General features: G+C 38.7%; 1 protein-coding gene across 7 annotated transcripts in view; it reads right to left on the bottom strand.

Annotated features, from left to right (window-relative positions):
* Positions 1–21,031, bottom strand: part of slc12a5a (solute carrier family 12 member 5a) — a 138,216-nt gene that overhangs the window by 13,761 nt on the left and 103,424 nt on the right. For 4 of the 7 annotated variants that reach the window (XM_086086701.1, XM_086086700.1, XM_086086702.1 and 1 more), the window contains exons 5-19: positions 16,833–16,887; positions 14,395–14,525; positions 10,426–10,673; positions 9,142–9,353; positions 8,900–9,067; positions 8,734–8,832; positions 5,815–5,872; positions 5,572–5,746; positions 5,376–5,494; positions 4,539–4,637; positions 4,336–4,455; positions 3,073–3,177; positions 2,650–2,818; positions 1,926–2,121; positions 384–778 (exon numbers count right to left, since the gene is read on the bottom strand). In XM_086086701.1, the coding sequence (XP_085942827.1) occupies positions 384–778; positions 1,926–2,121; positions 2,650–2,818; positions 3,073–3,177; positions 4,336–4,455; positions 4,539–4,637; positions 5,376–5,494; positions 5,572–5,746; positions 5,815–5,872; positions 8,734–8,832; positions 8,900–9,067; positions 9,142–9,353; positions 10,426–10,673; positions 14,395–14,525; positions 16,833–16,887 (2,349 nt within the window). The remainder of the gene's footprint in view (positions 1–383; positions 779–1,925; positions 2,122–2,649; positions 2,819–3,072; positions 3,178–4,335; positions 4,456–4,538; positions 4,638–5,375; positions 5,495–5,571; positions 5,747–5,814; positions 5,873–8,733; positions 8,833–8,899; positions 9,068–9,141; positions 9,354–10,425; positions 10,674–14,394; positions 14,526–16,832; positions 16,888–21,031) is intronic. The other 3 variants (XM_086086705.1, XM_086086703.1, XM_086086704.1) reach the window with 1 other exon arrangement.

Raw genomic sequence — 21,031 nt, forward strand, 5'->3', positions numbered from 1 at the left:
CTACACTCTCATTCCCTGACGCCCACGTCACTCACCAGACTTGGCCCCCGTCTTTTAAAGCCACACACACTCAAGTTCCAGATATGTTTAATAAAGCAAAATCTTTAAAGGGTTAATCGATAGGATAATTGGGCGAATACTTGATTGTCGAAATATTCAACAGCTGAAGCGCTCGACTCTGCACATGCATGTTAGGTTCGTTAATTAAAGATTCTAAATTGTCTGCAGGTGTGAATGTGAGTCCAAATGTTTGTTTACTGCAATTGGCTGGCGGCCAGTCAGGGTGTACACACTTTTTCGGCAACAGGCTCCAATTGAAAATGGATAGAAAGACTTAAGTTTTTATTGTTTTTGTTTGAATAATCGATAAGTTGCTAAGTCACCATTTCCACCACTTCCACCATGGCGTCAATACGGAGATGATAGAGGAAGGTGGTCAGATCCTTTTTCATCTGGATGCTGTTGTCGTCCATCTGGGCCACGGTGAAGATGCGCATCTTGCACTTCCTCCAAACCTGAAAGTAAAAAAACCCAAAAACAAAACAATGTTGTTGCACCAGGATGCGTTTACTTCCTAGAAAAAAGAGAGAAAGGAGCTTAGCGAGCACCTTGTGCTGGCGCAGGAGGAAGGGCAGCAGCATCAGCATGCCTCCGTCGTGGACGATCCACCACACGTCGATGTGGCCCTCGGTGAAGCGCTCGCCGTTGGACGGGAAGGCCGCGATGTTTTTGGGGACGAGCAAGGCCAGGTGCGCCGCCGTGGTTTCTCTCACCAACTCTGCAAGGAGGACAAGACGGGTGTAGAGCGCTCGGATGCAGCTTTACATTAAAAATACAATTGATTTTGCATTATTAAAGGGATACTTGACTCATTGAGCCATTTTCAGCAATAAAAAAGTTTATATTTTGTCCAGAATGAATTTGATAACTTCATTATTTTTCATGTACAAATAATACTTTAAAAACTATTTTTTTCCACTTGCTGCTGACTGAAGATGACATCACCTGTGCTGAGGAAGTAGGTAACGACTAATCATGGCTCACTTGTTTTCTGGGTTTGGTCAGCAGATGGCTCAACGAGTCAAGTATCCCTTTAACTCATTCACTCCCAGTCTTTTTCACTGAAGCAACCCCCTTCGCTCCCGACTGTTTTACTGGATTTTGACTGATTTTGCAAGGCCCACAGAATATTGTGTTCTATTGCTATAAAAACATGAAACCGACCAAAAGAAAAATTAGAGTCTCTTCTTTCATCAGATAAAAAAGTTAATTTCTACCTGTTTCTGTTTTGCAGCAATTAGCATTAGAATATAGCTAAGTTTCATTATTATTCACATTCATGGTGAAACCACTTTCAAAAAGAGCTTTTTTGCAACATGGCCCTGGTTGATCTCTTATACTCTGCTGCCCCTTGCTGGCCGTTTTTGTACTAACTACCATTGCTTCAAGCGTTCTCTTCAGTTCAGATGCTGCATCAAAGCCTTCTGTATGCTCTAGCATAAAAAAAACATTTTGAAAAAAAAACGTATAAATACGTTTAGAGTCTCTTCTTTCATCAGGAAAAAATAGTATATTTGTATCCATTTCCGTTTTGCAGCAATTAGCATTAGAGTAATGCTAATCATTATTCACATTCCTGGTGAAAACACTGACAAAAAGAGCTTGTTGCAACATCTCTTATACTCTGCTGCCACCTCTTGGCCGTTTTTTTGCAATAACTACCATTGCTTTAAGCGACTTCTTCATGTTAGAAGCTGCATCAAAGCCTTCTGTAAGCTCTAGCATAGAAAACGTATAAATACGTTTTTGGGAGTGAAGGACAAAGTATTAAAAAATGTATTGATACGTTTTTGGGTTCAAAATGAGTTAAGCAAAGCAAATTGCTTCGATGCAAATGTGTTATCACTTATTGGCAGCCAACTCACCGACAAAGTTCCTCCAGGTCTGGTGCTCGTCGCCTTGTTTCCAGTTGCGCGGCCACGACACCAGCATGGCGTTGTGCTTGAGGCCGCCCAGCCCGCTGGCCTGGAGCAGGTGCGAGGTGGCGTCCCGCAGGTTGGACGACACCGTCACCTGACAGAAGCCCTTCACCTTCTCCGTCTCCATCAGTTTATGCAGCGCCTGCCGGGAGTTGGAAAGCATTTGTCCGTTTCAGTTAGCGACGTCAAATTTGCTAGGGCAGCTTATCATAAGTAGAACTACAAAAAAGTCTCATGAAACCTTGACCGGAAAGATACAGGAAGTCTGGCATTTGGGTTTGAAAAGTCATTTGGGCAATTTTCAACATAATCAACGGAAATGGATTACATTTGCACTGCATCTTTAAACCAAGATCACCATTCAATCGATTAACTTTGACAACTCTAATCGCAAGTGGTTCATGAAGCTTCATTTCCCCAACACCAATTATAACTTTCCCATCGGAGCTTTAACGCCACCTTGTGGCAACTTTGTTACAGAAAGGGGACGAAAATACACTGCGAGCTGGTAAGAGGTGAATTCTTCGACAAATGATGGAGGAGAGCTTTAAAACAAAGAAACGTAAAAAAAAATAAAAAAAAAATAAATAAAAAAAAAACAATACTGAGCTCTTAAAAAAAAAAAAAAAAAAAGTAGAAGAAAAAAAAAAAAAAGAAACGAAAAACCGACCTGCTCGGCTCGCTGAGTGTGCTCGTAGTTGTCCAGGTAGGTGCCCACCAGGGCCGTGCCCACGATGGTCAGGCCCTTGCCCGCCTTCAGCTGGTTGGTGAGCGAAAGCAGCCTGGGCTGCTCCACGTTCTGCTCGGCGTCCATGCTGACCAGCACCAGCAGCTGGGGCCTGGGGGGGGACAAAGCCACAGTACAGGGGGGGGCGAAAAAAGTCCAGGGCGGGGGGGAACCAAACAGAACCAGGGCGCGAAAGGGAAGCAGCTGAAGGGTGGCAAGTAAAAAAGTACAAATGGGGAAAGAGCGTGACGTGTTAACGCTTGTTTGCGATGTGCAGATTAGCTGAGAGATTGATTGGCAGACATCTTGTTAATTTCTCCGTTAATTAGCCGCAACCAGCACATGGGGATGTTTGCGCGTGTGTACCTCCAGTTCTTGGTGTGGGGGGGGCCTTCCTCCAGACGCATGAGAGCGTAACGTGCGGCGCTCAGGGACAGACCGCGAATGCCGTCGCCCCACTCCTTCTCCGCACTGCGAAATGCGCACACGCACACACAAACACGCTCATCAATCATGTTGTCATTTAGCACACGCTCAAGTTAAATAGAATGCGACGGTCTGCGGATTCAGACACAGGCGACAAGATGCAGTTTAACATTCAACACTTAAAATGATATTGACTAAATTACATGATTTAAAGTTGAATTTTTTTACTAATTTGCTCCCAAAAATGTATAAATATGTTCTATTTTAAATATCACCATGCTCCCAAAGACGTAATTATACGTTTTTAATGGTTTCTTTATTTTTATTTTTATGCTAGAGCATACAGAAGGCTTTGATGCAGCCTCTGACCCGAAGAGGTCACTTAAAGCAGTATTTCAGTACTGCTACTCAACTCTTGAGTACTCACCAATACGAAACCAAGTATCGATACCACTAGTAATTTTGATACATAAAATTTCCAAAACTTTATATATCCCAATACACAATTTCCCTTTAAAATTGCATGAAATTAAAGGCAATTTTCTATTCTACTAATTTCTCATTTCTAGTACCTTATTGTAAAACGTCCCCACGAGCTAATATTGGTATTGGCCGACGTCGCCAGGATGATACCTTGAAATAAGGCCTGGTATCGGCCCAATACCATACCTGGTATCGGTACTCACCCATCCCTACTTTTTAAACTTTATTCTGCTGTACTTTATTTTATTACAGTATTACCAATTTATTGACTGGCTTGACTGAACAGGTCTTAAAGTATAAATATGGCATGTATATGATCAGCAAAGTTACATTTAGATTTTTACAGTACTTTGATACAAATCTCTTAGTGCTTATCAAATTGTTTCTCAGTGGAGTGGCCAGGACGGTATTTTATGTATTTATTTAGATTGATTTTATTCATGCAATTTTATCATTCATATGACATATAATAACATGATTAAACATTTATTTATTTAGTTAGTTTTTTTAATTGTAAATATTTTATTATGAGTTGTATTTTTGTCAATTTTTTAAAATTTTCTTTTACATTTGTTGTACTCCAAATATGATCAAATAAATGTTCAATAAATGTTTAGCTCTTTTAATGTTTCCTTGTTACAATTTATAGGGGGAAATATGATGGCTCCTCCTCAAATTATAACAATAATACTCTTATTAAGCTGTATTATAATCACTCACCCCGCAAACTCAATATATTTGTAGATGGAGCCGGCAATCACCATGGCAACAATGGCGTAGTACCAGGAGCACAGGAACATGAGCGTGAGACACAAACTCATACCCAGGAAGGACAGAGTCCTGTGGGGGACAAAAGACAGGCGGTGAGAGGACGTGCGGCCTTCGTGGAAGGAAAAGAGCCAGGTGGTGTTTTGGACGCGCACCAGTGGTAGAACTTAAAGCGGGGCCTCCAGTTGGGGGTTCGCAGTAGAGTCTGTAGGGCGCACGCCAGGTTCACGAACATGTAGCACATCAGGAAAAACCTGAGAGGGACACATAAAAGGGATGAGAATTTTCTGGAAAATACAACTTAAAAAAAAATAATGTAAAAAAACAAACAAACCCAACAAACAACCTTTGGATCCTTTTTTCTTTTCTTCTTATTTTATATTTTTCTTTTATTTTTTATATTATTTATTCTATTTATTAACAATTTGCAAATTTGCCATGATAAGGGCCTATTAAATACAAATTCAAAGAGAATAATGTAAAAAAAAACAACAACAACCTGTTGATCCTTTTTTTTCTTTCTTCTTTTTTCTTATTTTATATTTTTATTTTATTTTATTATTTTTTATTCCTTTTTTATATTATTTATTCTATGTATTAACAATTAAATTAAAATACAACTTCAAAGAAATAACGTAAAAAATTCCTGTGGATCCTTTTTTTCTTTTCTTATTTTATATTTTTCTTTTATTTTATATTCCTTTTTTAAAATATTACTTATTCTATTTATTAACCATTTGAAAATTTGCTATGACAAGGGCCTACTAAAAGAAATTTAATCAAAGCGTAATTTAATCATTCATGAATTTTTGTAAGGATTAAACCTGTAACAAAAAAGAATAAACACAACAGAAACGTTATTACAGCTTTTGCAACTTTTGGACCTGATCATTTCAAATTTTCTATGGGAAGATGATTAGAAAATGACTTTCACTGTATACCCTAGGCACCATAATGCACTTAGCGCCTCCAGAAGAGGTTAAAGAACTCACATGGACAAGATGGGGGCCACGGCGTCCAGGGAGGCGATGAGGATGCCGCTCTCGCAGATGAAGGCGGTCAGCAGCAAGGACCACGTGGGCTCCCCGTTGGCCTTCCCGTGCCCAAAGATCTACAAAACATCAACCAAAAAATGAACCGCGTCTACTTTTCTACCAGTATTTTTGAGGTGGCGGCGGGAAGACTGACCCGTAGCGCGGGTACGATTCCATCCTTGGCGATGGCCTGCAGAAGACGCGGCGCCCCCGTCAGGCTCTGCAGTCCGGCGCCGCAGGTGGAGAAGAAGGAGCCGATCACGATGACCCACGGTGACGGCCACGCCAATGTGCCAATAACCAGGTTCCCGTGCACCCCTTCCCCGAACCTAAGTCAGGGTGGGCAGCGTCAGTTTACAGAGTCACCCTGAAATCACCGCGCGGGTGAGGGACTTACTTGTCTCGGAGGACCACGCCCTCAATGCAAGCGCCGAACAGAATAACGCTGGACATGTCTGAGCAGGTTTATTAAGGAACGTGAACAATGTTGATGACTGTATTTCTTCAACTAGTGTATCGTCAACTGAAGACATTAACAAAGCTTTTACTTGAGGGAGGTGTCAATTTGAGAGGAGGTCTTGAGACTCCATCAAAATGACAAAATGCTGGGAAAGGGTATTTCTTTTAGTAGTCACCATTTGGTGATGTTCTTCTCAACTGTGTCGTGCTTTTATTCAAGGGAGGCGTCCACTTAAGAGGAGGTCTTTATTTTTACTGTATAAAATTCAAATGTAAAAGGATGCAGTTGGAGACAATGCTGTGGACTGCAAATTGTTAAACAGTCGCTGCAGTGCAGTTGCCAACTCGATTGTAGACAGCCTGTTGGGCTTTAATTGGAGGGAGGCATCCATTTGAGAGGAGGCACTTGTTTGTACCAAATGACTGTAAAAAGGGTGGCACTAGATGATGTTTCTTTAAAAAGATGCAGCTGGTAAGTGTAGTTATTTCCAGGTTTTATTGGAGGGAGGCATCCATTTAAGAAGAGGCCTTTATTTGTAACAAATGCTCATTTACTGTAAAAAGGGTGGCACTAGACGGTGTTTCTTTAAAAATATAAATATTGCCAGGTTTTATTGGAGGGAGGCATCCATTTAAGAAGAGGCCTTTATTTGTAACAATTGCTCATGTACTGTAAAAAGGGTGGCACTAGACGGTGTTTCTTTAAAAAGATAGATATTGCCATGTTTTATTGGAGGGAGGCATCCATTTAAGAAGAGGCCTTTATTTGTAACAAATGCTCATGTAAAAGGTTCAGAGGTAGACACAATGTTTGATGCTGATGACTTCAAATAGTGGCCCTAGGAAAATTGCATTGCCATTCTCTTATTTGAGGGAGGTGTCCATTTGGGAGGAGGCTTTAAATTTTACAAATACTTACAACAGAACTTGAAACCATGGATGGATGTGAGGGGGATGCATGAGTATAAAACAAAACGACTTTGCAGTGGTTAATGCACTTAAAAACCCTGAGCTTAGAAATCGATTTAGTCCGAGATAAAATCTCAGTGATTAATGACGTTGTAACTAATATCCTTCAGCTTTATTAAGTCACATTTGCATTAGAGGCCCGACCATGCGATTAGGAAACCTAATCAAATTTACTCAGACCCGACCAGCCGATTACTGAGAGACAAGATGGACGGCGCGCATCAGCACGCTGCGTGCGACCGCAGCAGCTACGTCACATTTCAGCTGGGACGTTACTCAACTGTTGACACTTTTATTTAAAAGGGGTGTCTATTTGACAGAAGGTCTTTAGTCATACAAGAATGTCTATGTAAAAGAAGACACAGCGCTGATGACTGTATTTCTTCAACTATATTCGACATTGGGCATATTTTTATTTGAGGGTGGTGTTTTGGTTTTTTTTTGCACCGAGAGTCCGAGACACAATGAGGATGGCCAAATTTATTTTAACCAGTAGCCACGGACAGTAACCAACTGCAGACATTGTCAGGCTTTTATTTGAGGGAGGCATCCATTTGATAAGAGCTGCAACATGGTTATATAAAAGGGTGGAACAAGAAACAATAAGGATGACCGTATCTCTTTAAATAGTGACCATGGGAAGTTGTCTACTCAACTGTAGGCATTATCAGGCATTTATTTGAAGGAGGCGGTGATTTGAGAAGAGGCATGTACAAAATTCTCACGTAAAGAAGTGGACCGAGACATTACAGACGGAGGATATTTCTTCTAATAGTGGCCCTTATTTGCTAGGCTTTGGTTTGAGGGAGGTGTTCATTTAAGAGGAGGGAGGCATTTATTTGTTAAAAATGCCATTAAAGACACAATGCTGACGACCATATTTCTTCAAATTGTGGCCTTGCATAGTTGTCTGATCAACTGCAGTTATTGCCAGGGTTTTACTTGAGAGGAGGCCTTGATTCATACCAAATGCTGACGTAAAAGGGTGTCAAAATACTGATGACCGTATTTTTTCAAATAGTGGCCTCACCTGCAAACAATTCTAGGCTTTTTTTTTTTAGAGGGAGGCATCCATTTGAGAGGAGACATTAATTAGTACAAAATACCACTCTAAAAAAAACATTGGCACTAGACATATTTTTTTTAGATGGTGGCCACGGGTAGTTGTTTGACCTTCATACATAACCAGGCTTTTATTTGAGGGAGGCCTCTATTTTGAGAAAATTCCCGTCTTTTTACAAAATGGTCACATAAAAGTGTAAAGCTATACACAATGATGCATTCGATTTTATTTAGAGCTGTCAAACGATATTTTTTTTTAAAATCGAATTGATCTCATTTTAGAATTTTGATTAATCGCTTAATTAAAAAGGCTTTTTTAATCAACATTTTTTGCCCGCCAAATTTTACGAGAACCTGTTAAGTGTTCATTCTTCCGACATTTAATGTTATGAGGACGTCTTCAACACTGCATGCTCTCATCCTCCTCTTTTTCTAATCAGTTAATTACTTGCATAATTTAAAATGGGAAAAAATGAGCCCAATATTTTGACATGAACAAATATTCTGAATGTCATACATAAACATTTATTAAATACTTTAATGCATGTAATTATGTTTATTGCTCAAACATAACCTGTGCTACCTTTAACGTAACCATCCGCTGTCAGCTGAAGGATCATCTGCGGTCAAAATTAATAGGTGTGATGAATCTGCGTTAATAAATGATTATTGATTAATATGATAATTTTTTTGTGATTAATTAGTTAACGCATTCATTTTGACAGCACTAATTTTATTAAAAAGTACAGGTGCATGGGTGAGAATATCTCGGTGGACCCATGCAGTACTGTTTGCTGTACTGCAGAGGGCAGCACTGAGAGGATACAGACAAGGGAGGTGGTAGTGATGGCGCAGATGGTTCCCACCGGGATGGACTTCTGAGCGTCGCGCAGGTCACCGGAGCGGTTGGAGCCGGCCATGATTCCTGGACAGAAGATCACGAACGTCACCATGGAAAGCCAAAAGTCGAACCCTAAGCGTCAGTTGTTCACCTGTCACCGAAGGGAAGTAGATGCCAACCAGCAGCGTGAAGAAGCTGGTGATGTCGGCCAGCACGTAGCGGTTGGCGTTGGTCAGAGGGTCGTCCAGCTCCTCCGCAGACTCCATGTCGACCCGGGAGACCAGGTCCCCCTTTTCGTAATACTTCGCAAACAGGTTCTCTGCAAGCGGGTAACCACCGTCACGATGACATGACATTTTTGTTCTTCGAAAAGTGTCGCGATCTCGCACTGACCCGTCCAGAGGCCGCTGGCGACCCCGGGGATGCCTTGGATTTGCGTCACGTTGTTGGCGACAAAGTATTTGTCGCAGGTGGCGTTGAGCAGGGACGAGTCGCAGAACATGCTCCACAGCTGCGTGGTCACCGTCCCGTTGGCCGTCTCCACCGTCTTGGCGCACACGTCAAACGACTTCCACACCAACGTGCGGTTGCCCAGCAAACAAACGCTGCAGGAAGGCCAGAAAAAAAAACAACAACTTTAAATAACAGAAACCATGTACTCTTCGTTCTCCTCTTATTGCTGTTCAATGGAAATCTCCAAATGGATCTTTATTAGGGGTGTCAAAATTAGTGCGTTAATTTAAAGTTCCTTTAACGGCACAAATTTTTTGAACATGCAATTAATGACCGCCCCTTACTTGGAAAGCCTGTACTGGCGGAATTCCAGTAATAAATGTAATTATAATGCATATTTGTGGAGACAAGTTGTATTTTACAATTTACAAAATGTGCAGAATTTTACAAGTTACTTCATGTTAAAGATTAGGCTTTTAATATGAAAAGAAAAATGCACTGAGCTGTCACCAGCGTCTTACAAATGCAATTATGCCATCTAGTGGCAGATAAATGACCTCGACACAAATCAATTTCACACTCGTTTTTTTACAGTGTCTTTCTAATTTTAACTTAATTTAATGAATTATTATGAAATTACTATATCAATTACTAAAAGATGCAGCCACATTTCTATTAGTTTAACCATTTTTTGCAGTTTTATGTTAACAAGAGGATGAAAACTATATATAATATATATTTATTTTATTATATAATAATATTTTATTGTACATTTAGAACAGATGTAAAATTTGACATTAATCGCAATTTAACTATTGAAGTCATGCAATTAATTAAATTAATTAATAAAAAATTGTAATCACCAAACAAGTGTCTTCAACAAAAACTCAAACAGTGGCTGAGGTCGGACCAAAACTGCTGTCATTGAATGAGAGAGATTCGTTAGCACTATCAACTGTACAGGAAATGTATTTGTGTTATATTATTGTATATTGTTGGAAATTGATTTGTGATTTTAATGACTCTCATTTAAGGCGGTCTCAAGGGACTGTCAATGAAAATTACCGGTCGCTTAACTTAGCAAGTTGGACACATTTACACTGTAAAATGTGGATTAATGTGCATTGTCCCTTTCAAAGAAATACATTCAAATTCAAAACCTGACACCCCAAATATTTTCTAAATGTTTTACAGATCCTAAAAAAAACAACCTTTTGGACTTACGGAAAGTCTGGCGGGTCCACCGCCGTCTTGATGACGCCGGCGTAGACGGCCAGGATGGAGAGAATGACGCAGGCCAGGAAGACCAAAGCCAGCTTGTTGACGTACTTGACGCCAACAAACACCACGGTGGCCATGGAGGTGAGCAGGATGGTGCCGTACACGCGCATGTTGTTGAGCAGGGCCGCTTCCGCCTCCGCCCCCTCCAGGCCCTCCAGCGGGAAGATGGCCGCCTTGGGCATGATGTAGATCTGAACGAGCACGGATGCAGTGTTATTAGGATTGGTAAAAAAAATAAAAAAAAATAAAATAAAATAAAAATAAAATAAAATAAAAAAAGTTTACAACATTAAAATCAAATACAGTTTAAAGTACTACAGCAGCTATAAAGGGCCCTCCCAACACTGGCCAGTGGCCACATTGGGGTACTTGCACATTAGGGTACTTGTATGTTGGGGTAATGCCACATAGGACAAGAACCTATAATATAAATATAATATAAAATATAAATGTTTTTGCCAGCCTTCGTGTGTGCAAAGTTTCATGAACATTCATTAAAATATGACTTCTGTAAAAGGCATAAAAGGAATATATTGTTTAAAAAAAAATTGTAGAGTGCGCTATTGAGGCATTTAATGAAAAATTGCACAAGAAATGTGTAAAATATTGATGTTCAAGGGGGGTCTGACATAGGTGGCTAATCCAGGTCCAGAAAGTATAATAAACCCTGCCACAGTTTGGTTTTAGCACCAGGTGCTAGCTAACTAGCTAACTAGCTAGCTAGCTCCCATGGTGCTTGTTTACCTTTTAGGGAGCTAGCTAGCTAGCATCAGGAGCGAAAGCCAAACTGTGGCAGGGTTTTTACTTTCTGGACCTGGATTTGCCATCTCTGGTGTGTGCAAAGTTTTCACCCATGTTTAGACCCTCAAAAACAACATCATTTTTTTATTTGCAAACAGTGCATCGCCATGGCAACATCGTGCAACGAACTAAAAAGCTTTTAATACATTTTCATCTTAAACTTTTACATATGCCTCCATTTTTTTTGTGTCTCTAAGTGATTCGCACAACTGAGAATGTTTTGTTAAGAAGGACCTATGAAATGCAAAATTTTACTTTGAGATGGTACAGCCCAAAATTGAAGTCAATCGACTTAAACGTCTTGGAGACCGGGGACAAAAATATGAACCCTTATAAATGTGCAAGAATGGGCCAATACTCACTTCCTGTGCATTTTCAGGTAGCTACCAAAGCCTTTTGTTCGTCTCAAAGCACGACATGTGCCACCCAATTTTCATAGCCGTAGGTGATTGTGATTATGATTTGTTCATTGATATTCATATAAACATATAAACAAGTAGCAGAAAAATAAAATAAAAAAAAACTTAAAATCTAGTCTTACCCCTTTTTCGTTATATGTTTTGACTTATTTCATTATTGACACAATAATAGGTTAATATATTTAAATGTAAAAAAAAAGAAAAAGAAAAAAAAAGTAAAATGTTGGTCAAACGTAGTGGGACAAGGCTCCGTTAAACCTCTGCAGGGGGCGCTACAGACACCTTTTTTTGTACTCGTGTACTAACTTTAACCTCTCCTAAGACCCAAACTCGAATGCACGGCATGCATTTTTAATTTCTCCTGGCTATTTGGGACCTGATGAGTTTAAAAACAGTGGTCGCTACTTGGTTCCTAAAAATAGCTGCATTTATTGAATTTGACAAAATCAGAAACATCTTGTGTCGAGGAGTACAGGATTAGAAAAAGAAATACGAAAAAAGTTTTGAGTGTCACACGTCCAATCTCCTTCCATGGCCTGAACGGGGATTTACACTTGAAGGTCAGAGTCGTACTCCTGCTGCCTCCTCCTTCACACTATGCAATTCAATCAATTTCACCCACGAGTACAATTCTTCATTTTTATTTATTTATTTATTTTCTAAATGTGATGAAAGAGGTGAGAGACACGAGACCTGCTACAGGTGTGAAAACACAACATTATCATCATGTCAGCACGGTTAAACAGGGTTCAATAAATTAAAAACAATGAACCCAGCATTGGATGAATCACAGTGAGGCTGATAGAGTGGGTAGGAAAAGTCAACACACCTTTGGTCAAATGCCAAGTTTTTGTAACAGACAAAAAGACACCAAGATCAAAATCATTTCAAAACTTTTTTTTCCACTATTAATGTGATGTATAACCTGTACAGGCCAGTTGAAGAGAGGACAAGTAAAAATAAAATACTATGATAATGTGGATGCATAAGTATGCACACCCTCTCGTAACTGGGGACGCAGCACGGTTAAGATGTAACCAATCACATTTTAAGTCATGTTAAACCGGAGTTAGCAAACATCTGCCACCATTTAAAGTGCTTTTGAATTAACCACAAATAAACTTCAGATGTTCTAGTAGGCTCTCCCTGCCATCTAAAATTTTTTTTTTTTTGCTCACTAGATGTGTAGACATTTTATATCCACTGTCTATAATCACAGAAGGAATTCTATTCTTTCCATGTGACCTGATAGCAAAAGCAGCGTATCAGTAGGCAAACATGTTTCCTGCCTCACCGCAGTCGTTTCCCAAAATAGCAGCATTAGTTTCGCACGAAGATGAAACATATTCAAATGAGCTTCTTTTTTTTTTTCTCCAAGATGGGCTCCTCGGGATTGTTATTCCACAATGAAATGACTATAAGCCAGCGTTGACCCAGAAGACAAAATTAACCTCCAGGCATGATCAAACTCTGCATATCCATTAAAGACACACGGACAAGAAGAAGACGAATAAAGACAAACACACACACACACACGCACGCACGCACGTGGGTGTGGTATGTTGTTAGTAGGGGACGAAAGCGCTGAGCGATATTTCAAAGTGTGCTCCATGTGTCTTGATGTTGCCCCCCCAATGCTGTATTTGCATAATTATCCGCATGAAGATGGAGATAAAAGACGTCCCCCTCACGTTTCATCAGCTGATCAACATTCAGCGTTGAGAGAAGGCCACGTGACAATTCAACGGCAAAGTCGGCATCTTCAATTCAACGAGGAGCCTTTGAAAGGGGAAGCGCTTCGGCGGCGCTTGCTATGAGCCAATCGGATGCTTCCTCATGACATCCGAAATTAGACTGCCGTTTTACACAACAGAATGTATACGAGTATATTGTAACATAAAAGTACCCCTTTATATTGTCTTACTATTACTTTTATCTCTTAACTCATTTGATCTTTTATGTAGTAAAATATAACAAAGCTATAAATAACAAAATAGTACAAAATTTTCCAACAAAAGTAAATGACATCTAAAAACTAAATTTACTTTTGACATTTGATTATATTGCTTTGCTGTTCTATGTAAAGTGAATGGATTAGCTGCCAAATAAAACTAAATATCAAATAAAAGAAATGTATTCATAAAAGGACAATTACACATATTAATTAAAAAAAAGAACAATTGAAATATAACTTGATACGAGCCAATGGGATGGTCCCTAATGAGGACATCCACTTCCTGCGACACGAGCAACACGAGCAGGAACGGACTTAATGGCCAAAAACAGCAGCAATTGAAATTATTGCTGATGTAATCCATTGTGACGCGACGCTCTTGGTCTTGGAAATCCAATCAACATTTTTGTCTATCAATTGGATGTCGAGTCAGTGAATGTGAAGAGGAGGCTGATTGAAGACATTTGCGAGGAAGATTTGTTGTGGCTCGTCTTTTTTCAATTCAAATCAATTCACGGTCTGCTCAAAAGCACTTTTCACAAAATCAAACGACACGAGTCACGCTGACTTGCATCAGGAAGCACTGAGATAAAATATAGTTCAACTGGATTTTTAATACAACCAAGTACAACAAATATAAAATCACAATCAAATATAATCATATAAAAATGGTTGTCTGTCTCTATTACGGACGCTGGAGCATAAAAGTGAAAGGGGAAGTAAGGAAAGGCTTCTCACCAGGAGCAGCTCGATGGCGCCCAGGATGTACATGGCGCCGGCGTAGGTGGTCCCCAGGTAGAAGCAGATCCCCACCGCGCCCCCAAACTCGGGGCCCAGCGAACGGGATATCATGTAGTACGAGCCTCCAGCTGAGCAAACACACCAACACGACTTGAATACGTAAGAGGATGATTGCGCAGTTATGTATCAGACAATACGGCAGCGAAAAGACATTCATATCATTCAAAGAAAAAAAAATAATCTAAATTACTTTTTTTTTTTTTATCAATACTACAACATCACATTTAAAAAAGGTCAACATTCTAAATGTGCTAACAAAAACTCATTCAAACCCAAAAAACGTGTAATTTAAAAAAAAATACTTTGTACATCTTTTTTTTTTAAAAAGAAGACTTTTTTTTTAATGCAAGAGCATACAAGGCTTTGATGCAGCTTCTGACACGAAGAGATGGCTTAAAGCAATGGCAGGTTTTACAAAAAACGGCCAACAGGTGGCAGCAGAGTATAAGAGATCAGCCAGGGCCATGTTTCAACAATTGTTCTGTTTTTTTTTTGCCAGTATTTTCATCACGTTTGTGAATAATGATGAAACTTAGCTATATTTTAATGGTAAGTGCTGCAAAACGAAAACAGAAATACACTTTTTTTCCCCTGATGAAAGAAGAGAGACTAATCTTTCTTTTGGCATTTATAGCAATAGTACATATAATTCTGTGGGCCTTGCAAAATCAGTAAAAATTCAGTAAAACGGCCGGGAGTGAAGGGGGTTGCTCCAGTGAAAATGGCTGGGAGTGAATGAGAAAAAAAAAAAAAAGTAATGGAAATCCATAAAGGTTGAATCATGATAATTAATTTTTTTTGTTTTCAAACGTTAAAAAAAAAAGCTCCTTTTTTTTCAAATTACATTTTGTTTTGTTTTTGCAATTATGCTATTGACTAAAGTGCAAGTGCTAGCCTAATAGCATAACAGCCAAGTCATTTTTAAATGTTTTTTAAAAAAAAAAGAAGAAAACAACAACAAATCTAACATTATAGGCTATTATCAATAGGCTAAGGATATAGAGTAGGTTAATACCCCACGATTTACAGGGAATAAGGACCAAACCCGAGCCAAGACGGTTCATGAAGCCGAGTATGAGAGTGACACATTATTCCTATGGTTATATTTCCTATGAGAATTTTTTTTTTCTCGAAATGCCTGAATATATTATGTTCCACTTTAGGCTCGACTTGTCACATTGTGGTCAAATGTTTCTCTCCTTGCAGCCAAAAAAAGTGATCATTTCGTAATGAGCAGGGCAAATGCGGACCCTTGGCTGGCAGCCACACTCTAATGTAAATTTCCAGGCTCACGATTCACAATAAATCCTGCATTTAATAGATTCCATAACGATGGCAAAAAAACGAGTGAAATCAACCTTAAACATTTCTTGACAATAGTATGTTATATGTGACCTCACTAGTCTAAACATGACATTCTGATTCATATACATTTTTGGGAATATGATTTATGAAGCAAAATCCAGCTGTTTTTATCCATCTCAGGGGGCGGCCATTTTGCCACTTGCTGTCGACTGAAGAAGACATCAATGTGGTTCAGGTCTCAGGTAACAACCAATCACAGCTCAGCTTCAGAAAACAGGTGAGCTGTGATTGGTTACCTGAGCCCTATGGCCACATTGATGTCATCATCAGTCGACAGCAAGTGGCAAAATGGCCGCCCCCTGAGATGGATGCTGGATTTTGCTTCATAACTCCTATTTCACTAACACAATATTAACCAGAATACCATATTTGGACTAGTGGGGCTACATAGAACATATTATTGTCAAAATGACTTTTTGAGGGGGTGACTTCCCCTTTAATTCATATTCCACACTTGCAATATTCATATGCAAGCAGTATTGTTGATAATTGAATAATTGTTCATCCCTAGGAAAAACATTTGTGTAGCAATTTGCTGGTGTCACGCGGTGCCTCCCCCTGCAGTCGTACTTTCACTTATGCCTCGCTCGCTTATCTCTTATTATTGTTGTGTTTTACCACAGCACTTGCATTTTCTAATTCTGTGCAAATGAACTGAAAAGAAATAAACAACAAGCTTAATCAGCACTGTGCAGCTCCAGTCATCGTAATTGGCCGACACTTCTCTTGCAGCCGCTCATTTCCCGTCACCCCTGCGGCACGCCCACACACACACACACACACACACACACACACACACACGCACACACGTTACCCGCCGCATACCACAAAACTTGCTGTTCAGACGGGCGGCCTCAATAGCATTTGTGTACCAAAACTGATGATTTTTAATGCGGACGTCAAGCTGTGCTCGCGCTAACTCGCCAAGTGTGATCGGCGAGTAAAAAAAAAAAAGGGAAATTTAGAAGCGGACTGGTGTCAAACGGCGACTCCGGCGTCTGCTCACCCACCTGGCACGACTCCATTGGTGGCGATGGCGCTCATGGAGATGGCAGTCAGCATGGTCTGCATAAAAGGAGGGAGAAAAAGGCGTCATTTAAAAATCTCTTATTGAAACGTTCAACACTTTATGTTGTCTGGGTCAAGTTTGACATTTGTCATTTCTGTATATTTTGGGTCACTTTAGGAAAGTCAGGGTGAACAAATTACATTGAGGGTATTTTTTTTATGCCAAATGTCAAAACAAATTTTGTCTCTCAGATAAAAAAAGATCGCAACAGTTCTAATTTTCAATATTATTTCTCCAACAATGACAAAAAATTCAAACAAACTCTTTCTCTGAAACAAAAAAAGTTTATTTTTGATTTTTTGAGGGGAGGATAAAATACAAGGGCAACAAATTTGGAGTTAAATGTTACAAGCAAACAAAAGTGCATTTTGCCTGGATACGTCAATCAACCTAAAATATTGTCACTGCACAGCTGCATTTTCAGAGTTTCTTTTTTTACTGAAATATTTTTGGTGTTTTTGAACTCAAAATATAAACATGCCATCCAAAAAAAGTGGAAAATTGGGCTAAATAAGAGCTCAATAAGCTAATATGTTGTTGGAATGATTTAACATTGAGGTAAATTCACTCCCAAAATTTTATTGAAACTTTGGAACTGACATTTTTTTTAAATTAAAACTATTTGATTTGGGAAAAAAATTTAATCAGAATTTTAATTGAATTTGTTTGACTTTGGAGGCATTTTTTCCAACGAAATCTTTGGATGAACCTGATAAAATTTTAATCCAAATTTTTGGCTGAAATTCTTTCCCGGGCTGTTTTTTAACCTTGGGACATATTTGCCAAAAAATATGCTGATCTGCTTTCCTTTTTTTTTTTTTGTTGTTGTTGCTTGAAATTCCTTGACGTATTTTTTAGGGATGTAACGATATTAAAAAATCACGATACGATAAATATCACAATATGAACCTCACAAATACGATAATTATCACGATATTGTGGGGGGTTGGCAATATAAAAAAAGCTCACAATAATGTGTAAAATAATGTCAATAAATAAATAAATTAATTTAATTTAATTTAACAAAAGCTCATATTGGGGGGGTGGGGGAAGCACAATATTGTGTTTGTGTAACATAATAACAGCAGTGATGGAGAAGTAGGCTTGGCCATGTCGTCATGTGTTCCTATTGGGTTAGCAGCGCAATGCATCATGGTCTACGTAGTTCACAATGTTGTGTTTGGCTGAAGCGAGCCAAAAGTAATGTTTTTTTTTTTTTTTTTGACGGAAATGTTGAAAAATATTTGCTGGTATGGCTGATTTAGAGGAATGATAAAGTGGCCTAAACATTCCTAGTTAAAATTAAACTGCACTAATAAACTAACCACCGGAGGGTGCTAGAACAGTATAAATGAAATTGGTTGACTTTGGAGCATTTTTTTCACAAAAATTGTGGTTAAAAATGTTTGGCCAAGTAAGAGTCTTTGAGCTAAAAAAAAACAGACTTGACCTTCATTCTTGGATGACCAATGACTGTGCTATGACTTCCCCGTTAGGACGGAAGACATTTGCTAATATCACCTCATCTGTCCCCATGAAGGTTGTAATATGGTTAGTGGCACCTGAGGGCCCGGACGAGGACGATCCAAGTGACTCTGTTCCTTCCCGCTAATCTGCTCCTAATGAGGCCACAAGCTCTTCTCTCGCCACAGCAGATAAGGCTGTAATTGTTTAAGTGCTTTATCTGATGGCGCGCAGAGGTAGACCCGTCGCATACGCAATGGTTGAATCACAAAACGGCCATGGAGGGGCTGCGCCAAATCTGTATGGATGTTGAAGGTGGCGCGCTTAAAAATGGAACTTTTCCTCCGTCGCAGCCTCCATCAACAAAATTGTCAGACAAGGTGACACCGACCACCGGGACGTCTCTCCTCCTCCGTCTCATTTTCAGCGCTGTCATTTTATTGTGACATTCGGTCAAATCCCATTTGGTGACTTCGAACCGGCGTCACGCGTCTTCTCCATGTCGTCCTCTGGCTGTCAGGGACATGATTAAATATCATCAATCAGCGGATGTCTTTGACTTAGTGGACCGCTCTGTCCTATCGGGCCAACACCCCACCTGACCTCCTGCCGGGAAAAGTACATTAGGATGGAAAACAGTGTACATGTGATGTGAAGCCTTGAGGAAAATACAATGACCTTTGTAAGTCCTCGATGGTAAATGATGAGTATAAAGTTGCGCATTTCAAGAAAAAGTCCACATTTTACGTAGCATAAAGCCCCAATATCGCAAGACTTAAGTTGCAAATATTGATTTGTATATATTAATATTCATAGTAAAGTAATCAAAAGTTGTAAAGTTGGAGTTTTACTCGTATGCAGTTGCAATATTGTGAGAATAAAGTTGTATATTACAAAAAGTACGTTTGGATTTTAAAATACGAATAAAGCACAAAATATTCTATGTGAAAAAGTGACATTTTTACAAGTTGATAATAATAGAAGATAAAGTTGCATGTTATGAGGGGAAAAATAGATACTGTGCAGAATATAAAAATAAAGGAAATACATTATGAAAAAGTCAACATTTTCTGAAACTAAATTTGTATATAAAATAAAATAAAAATTGTAATTCTATGGGAATAAAGTAAAAATATTAGGAAAAACTGTCAAAAAATTGTCATGATAAAAATCAAGAAATAACTAGAATATAAAAGTGTATTATAAAAAAGAATTCACAATTTTCCGGGGAAAAAAAGGCAATTTTGTAAGACTGAAGTTAAAATATGGCAACATTGTCATATTACCAGAATAAAAATGTATATACAGTAATAACCATTAGTCATATTTGAATGTTGCAATATTGTGAGAATAACGTATATTACAAAAAGTACGTTACGAAATACGAATAAAGTTCAAAATATTAGATGTGAAAAAGTGACATTTTGCAAAAAACTAAGTTTATATAAATAGAGGATAAAGTTGCATATTATGAGGGGAAAAAAACTGATTCTGTGCAAAATATAAAAATAAAGGAAGTACACAATTAAAAAGTCAACATATTCTGTGACAAAATTTGTATATAATATATATGTGTATATAAGTAAAAAAAATATTGTAATTCTATAGGAATAAAATACAAATACTAGGACAAAAATGTCAAAATATTGTGATGATAAAATCAAGAAATTACTCGAATATAAAAGTATATTACAAAAAATAATTCACAATTTTCCAGGAAAAAAAATTGTGAGTGGGGAAAAAAAACCCTCAATTTTGTAAGCCTGAAGTTAAAATATTATGACGACATTGTCCTATTACCAGAATAAAACTAACAGCATAGTTATTAGTCATATGAATGATTCATGTTTTCAAGAAAGAACTAACAAACAAACAAACATTTTATCGATTTTGTCAGAATTTTGCAGGAATAAAGTCAAAATATTCTGACAATATTATCTTTTTTTTTTTTTTTTTCTTCTTTTTTTTTCTTTTTTTTTCTATAGAGCTCAGTATTGTTCATTCGGAAATGTCATCATCATTGCTCTTTTTTTTTTTTTTTAAATATATATATATATATATATATATACACATATATACATACATATATACATACATACATACATACATTTTTTTTTTTTGTGTGTGTGGGTGAGTATGTGTGTGTGCGTGCGTGCGTGCGTGCGTGCGTGCGTGTGTTTGTTAGCTCACCAGAAAACCTATTAGAAAAAAAAAATCTCATACCGTTCACCTAAATCGAACACCAGGAGACCCGAGGGGACAATATTATCAATACACAGTTGAGATTTTACAAGTCACATTTTTAGACGAAAGAAGCCGGAATTTTCAGAGAGAGGAAAAGTCACATTTTAAGAGAAAGAAAAGATCTCAATTTTGGAGGACTAAAATCGAAATATTAGCATAATAATGTTTTTCGAAACCGTCCCGATTGTGAAAAGCTGCTCCAAAAAGCCTGCCGTGAAAAGTTTCACGAGCTCGTCGGCACTGAGCGCAAAGGACACTTTAGGTCTGCTCGCATCCCGACCTAACGCTCCTATTTGGCCTTTGGTGGACCTTGGGAGCGGAGAGAGGAGATTGCTTTTGACAGAAGAGTGTCCCGCAGCACGAGAGCCCCCGCTTCATTAGCACGCTTCGCTACGCCCCCGTTGTCAGATGATTTCTTCCGTCGTGCGCTGC

The sequence above is a fragment of the Leptonotus elevatus genome, chromosome 10 (assembly GCF_054856555.1).
Source record: "Leptonotus elevatus isolate MCC_2025b chromosome 10, RoL_Lele_1.0, whole genome shotgun sequence".
NCBI classification, from domain to species: Eukaryota; Metazoa; Chordata; class Actinopteri; order Syngnathiformes; family Syngnathidae; genus Leptonotus; species Leptonotus elevatus.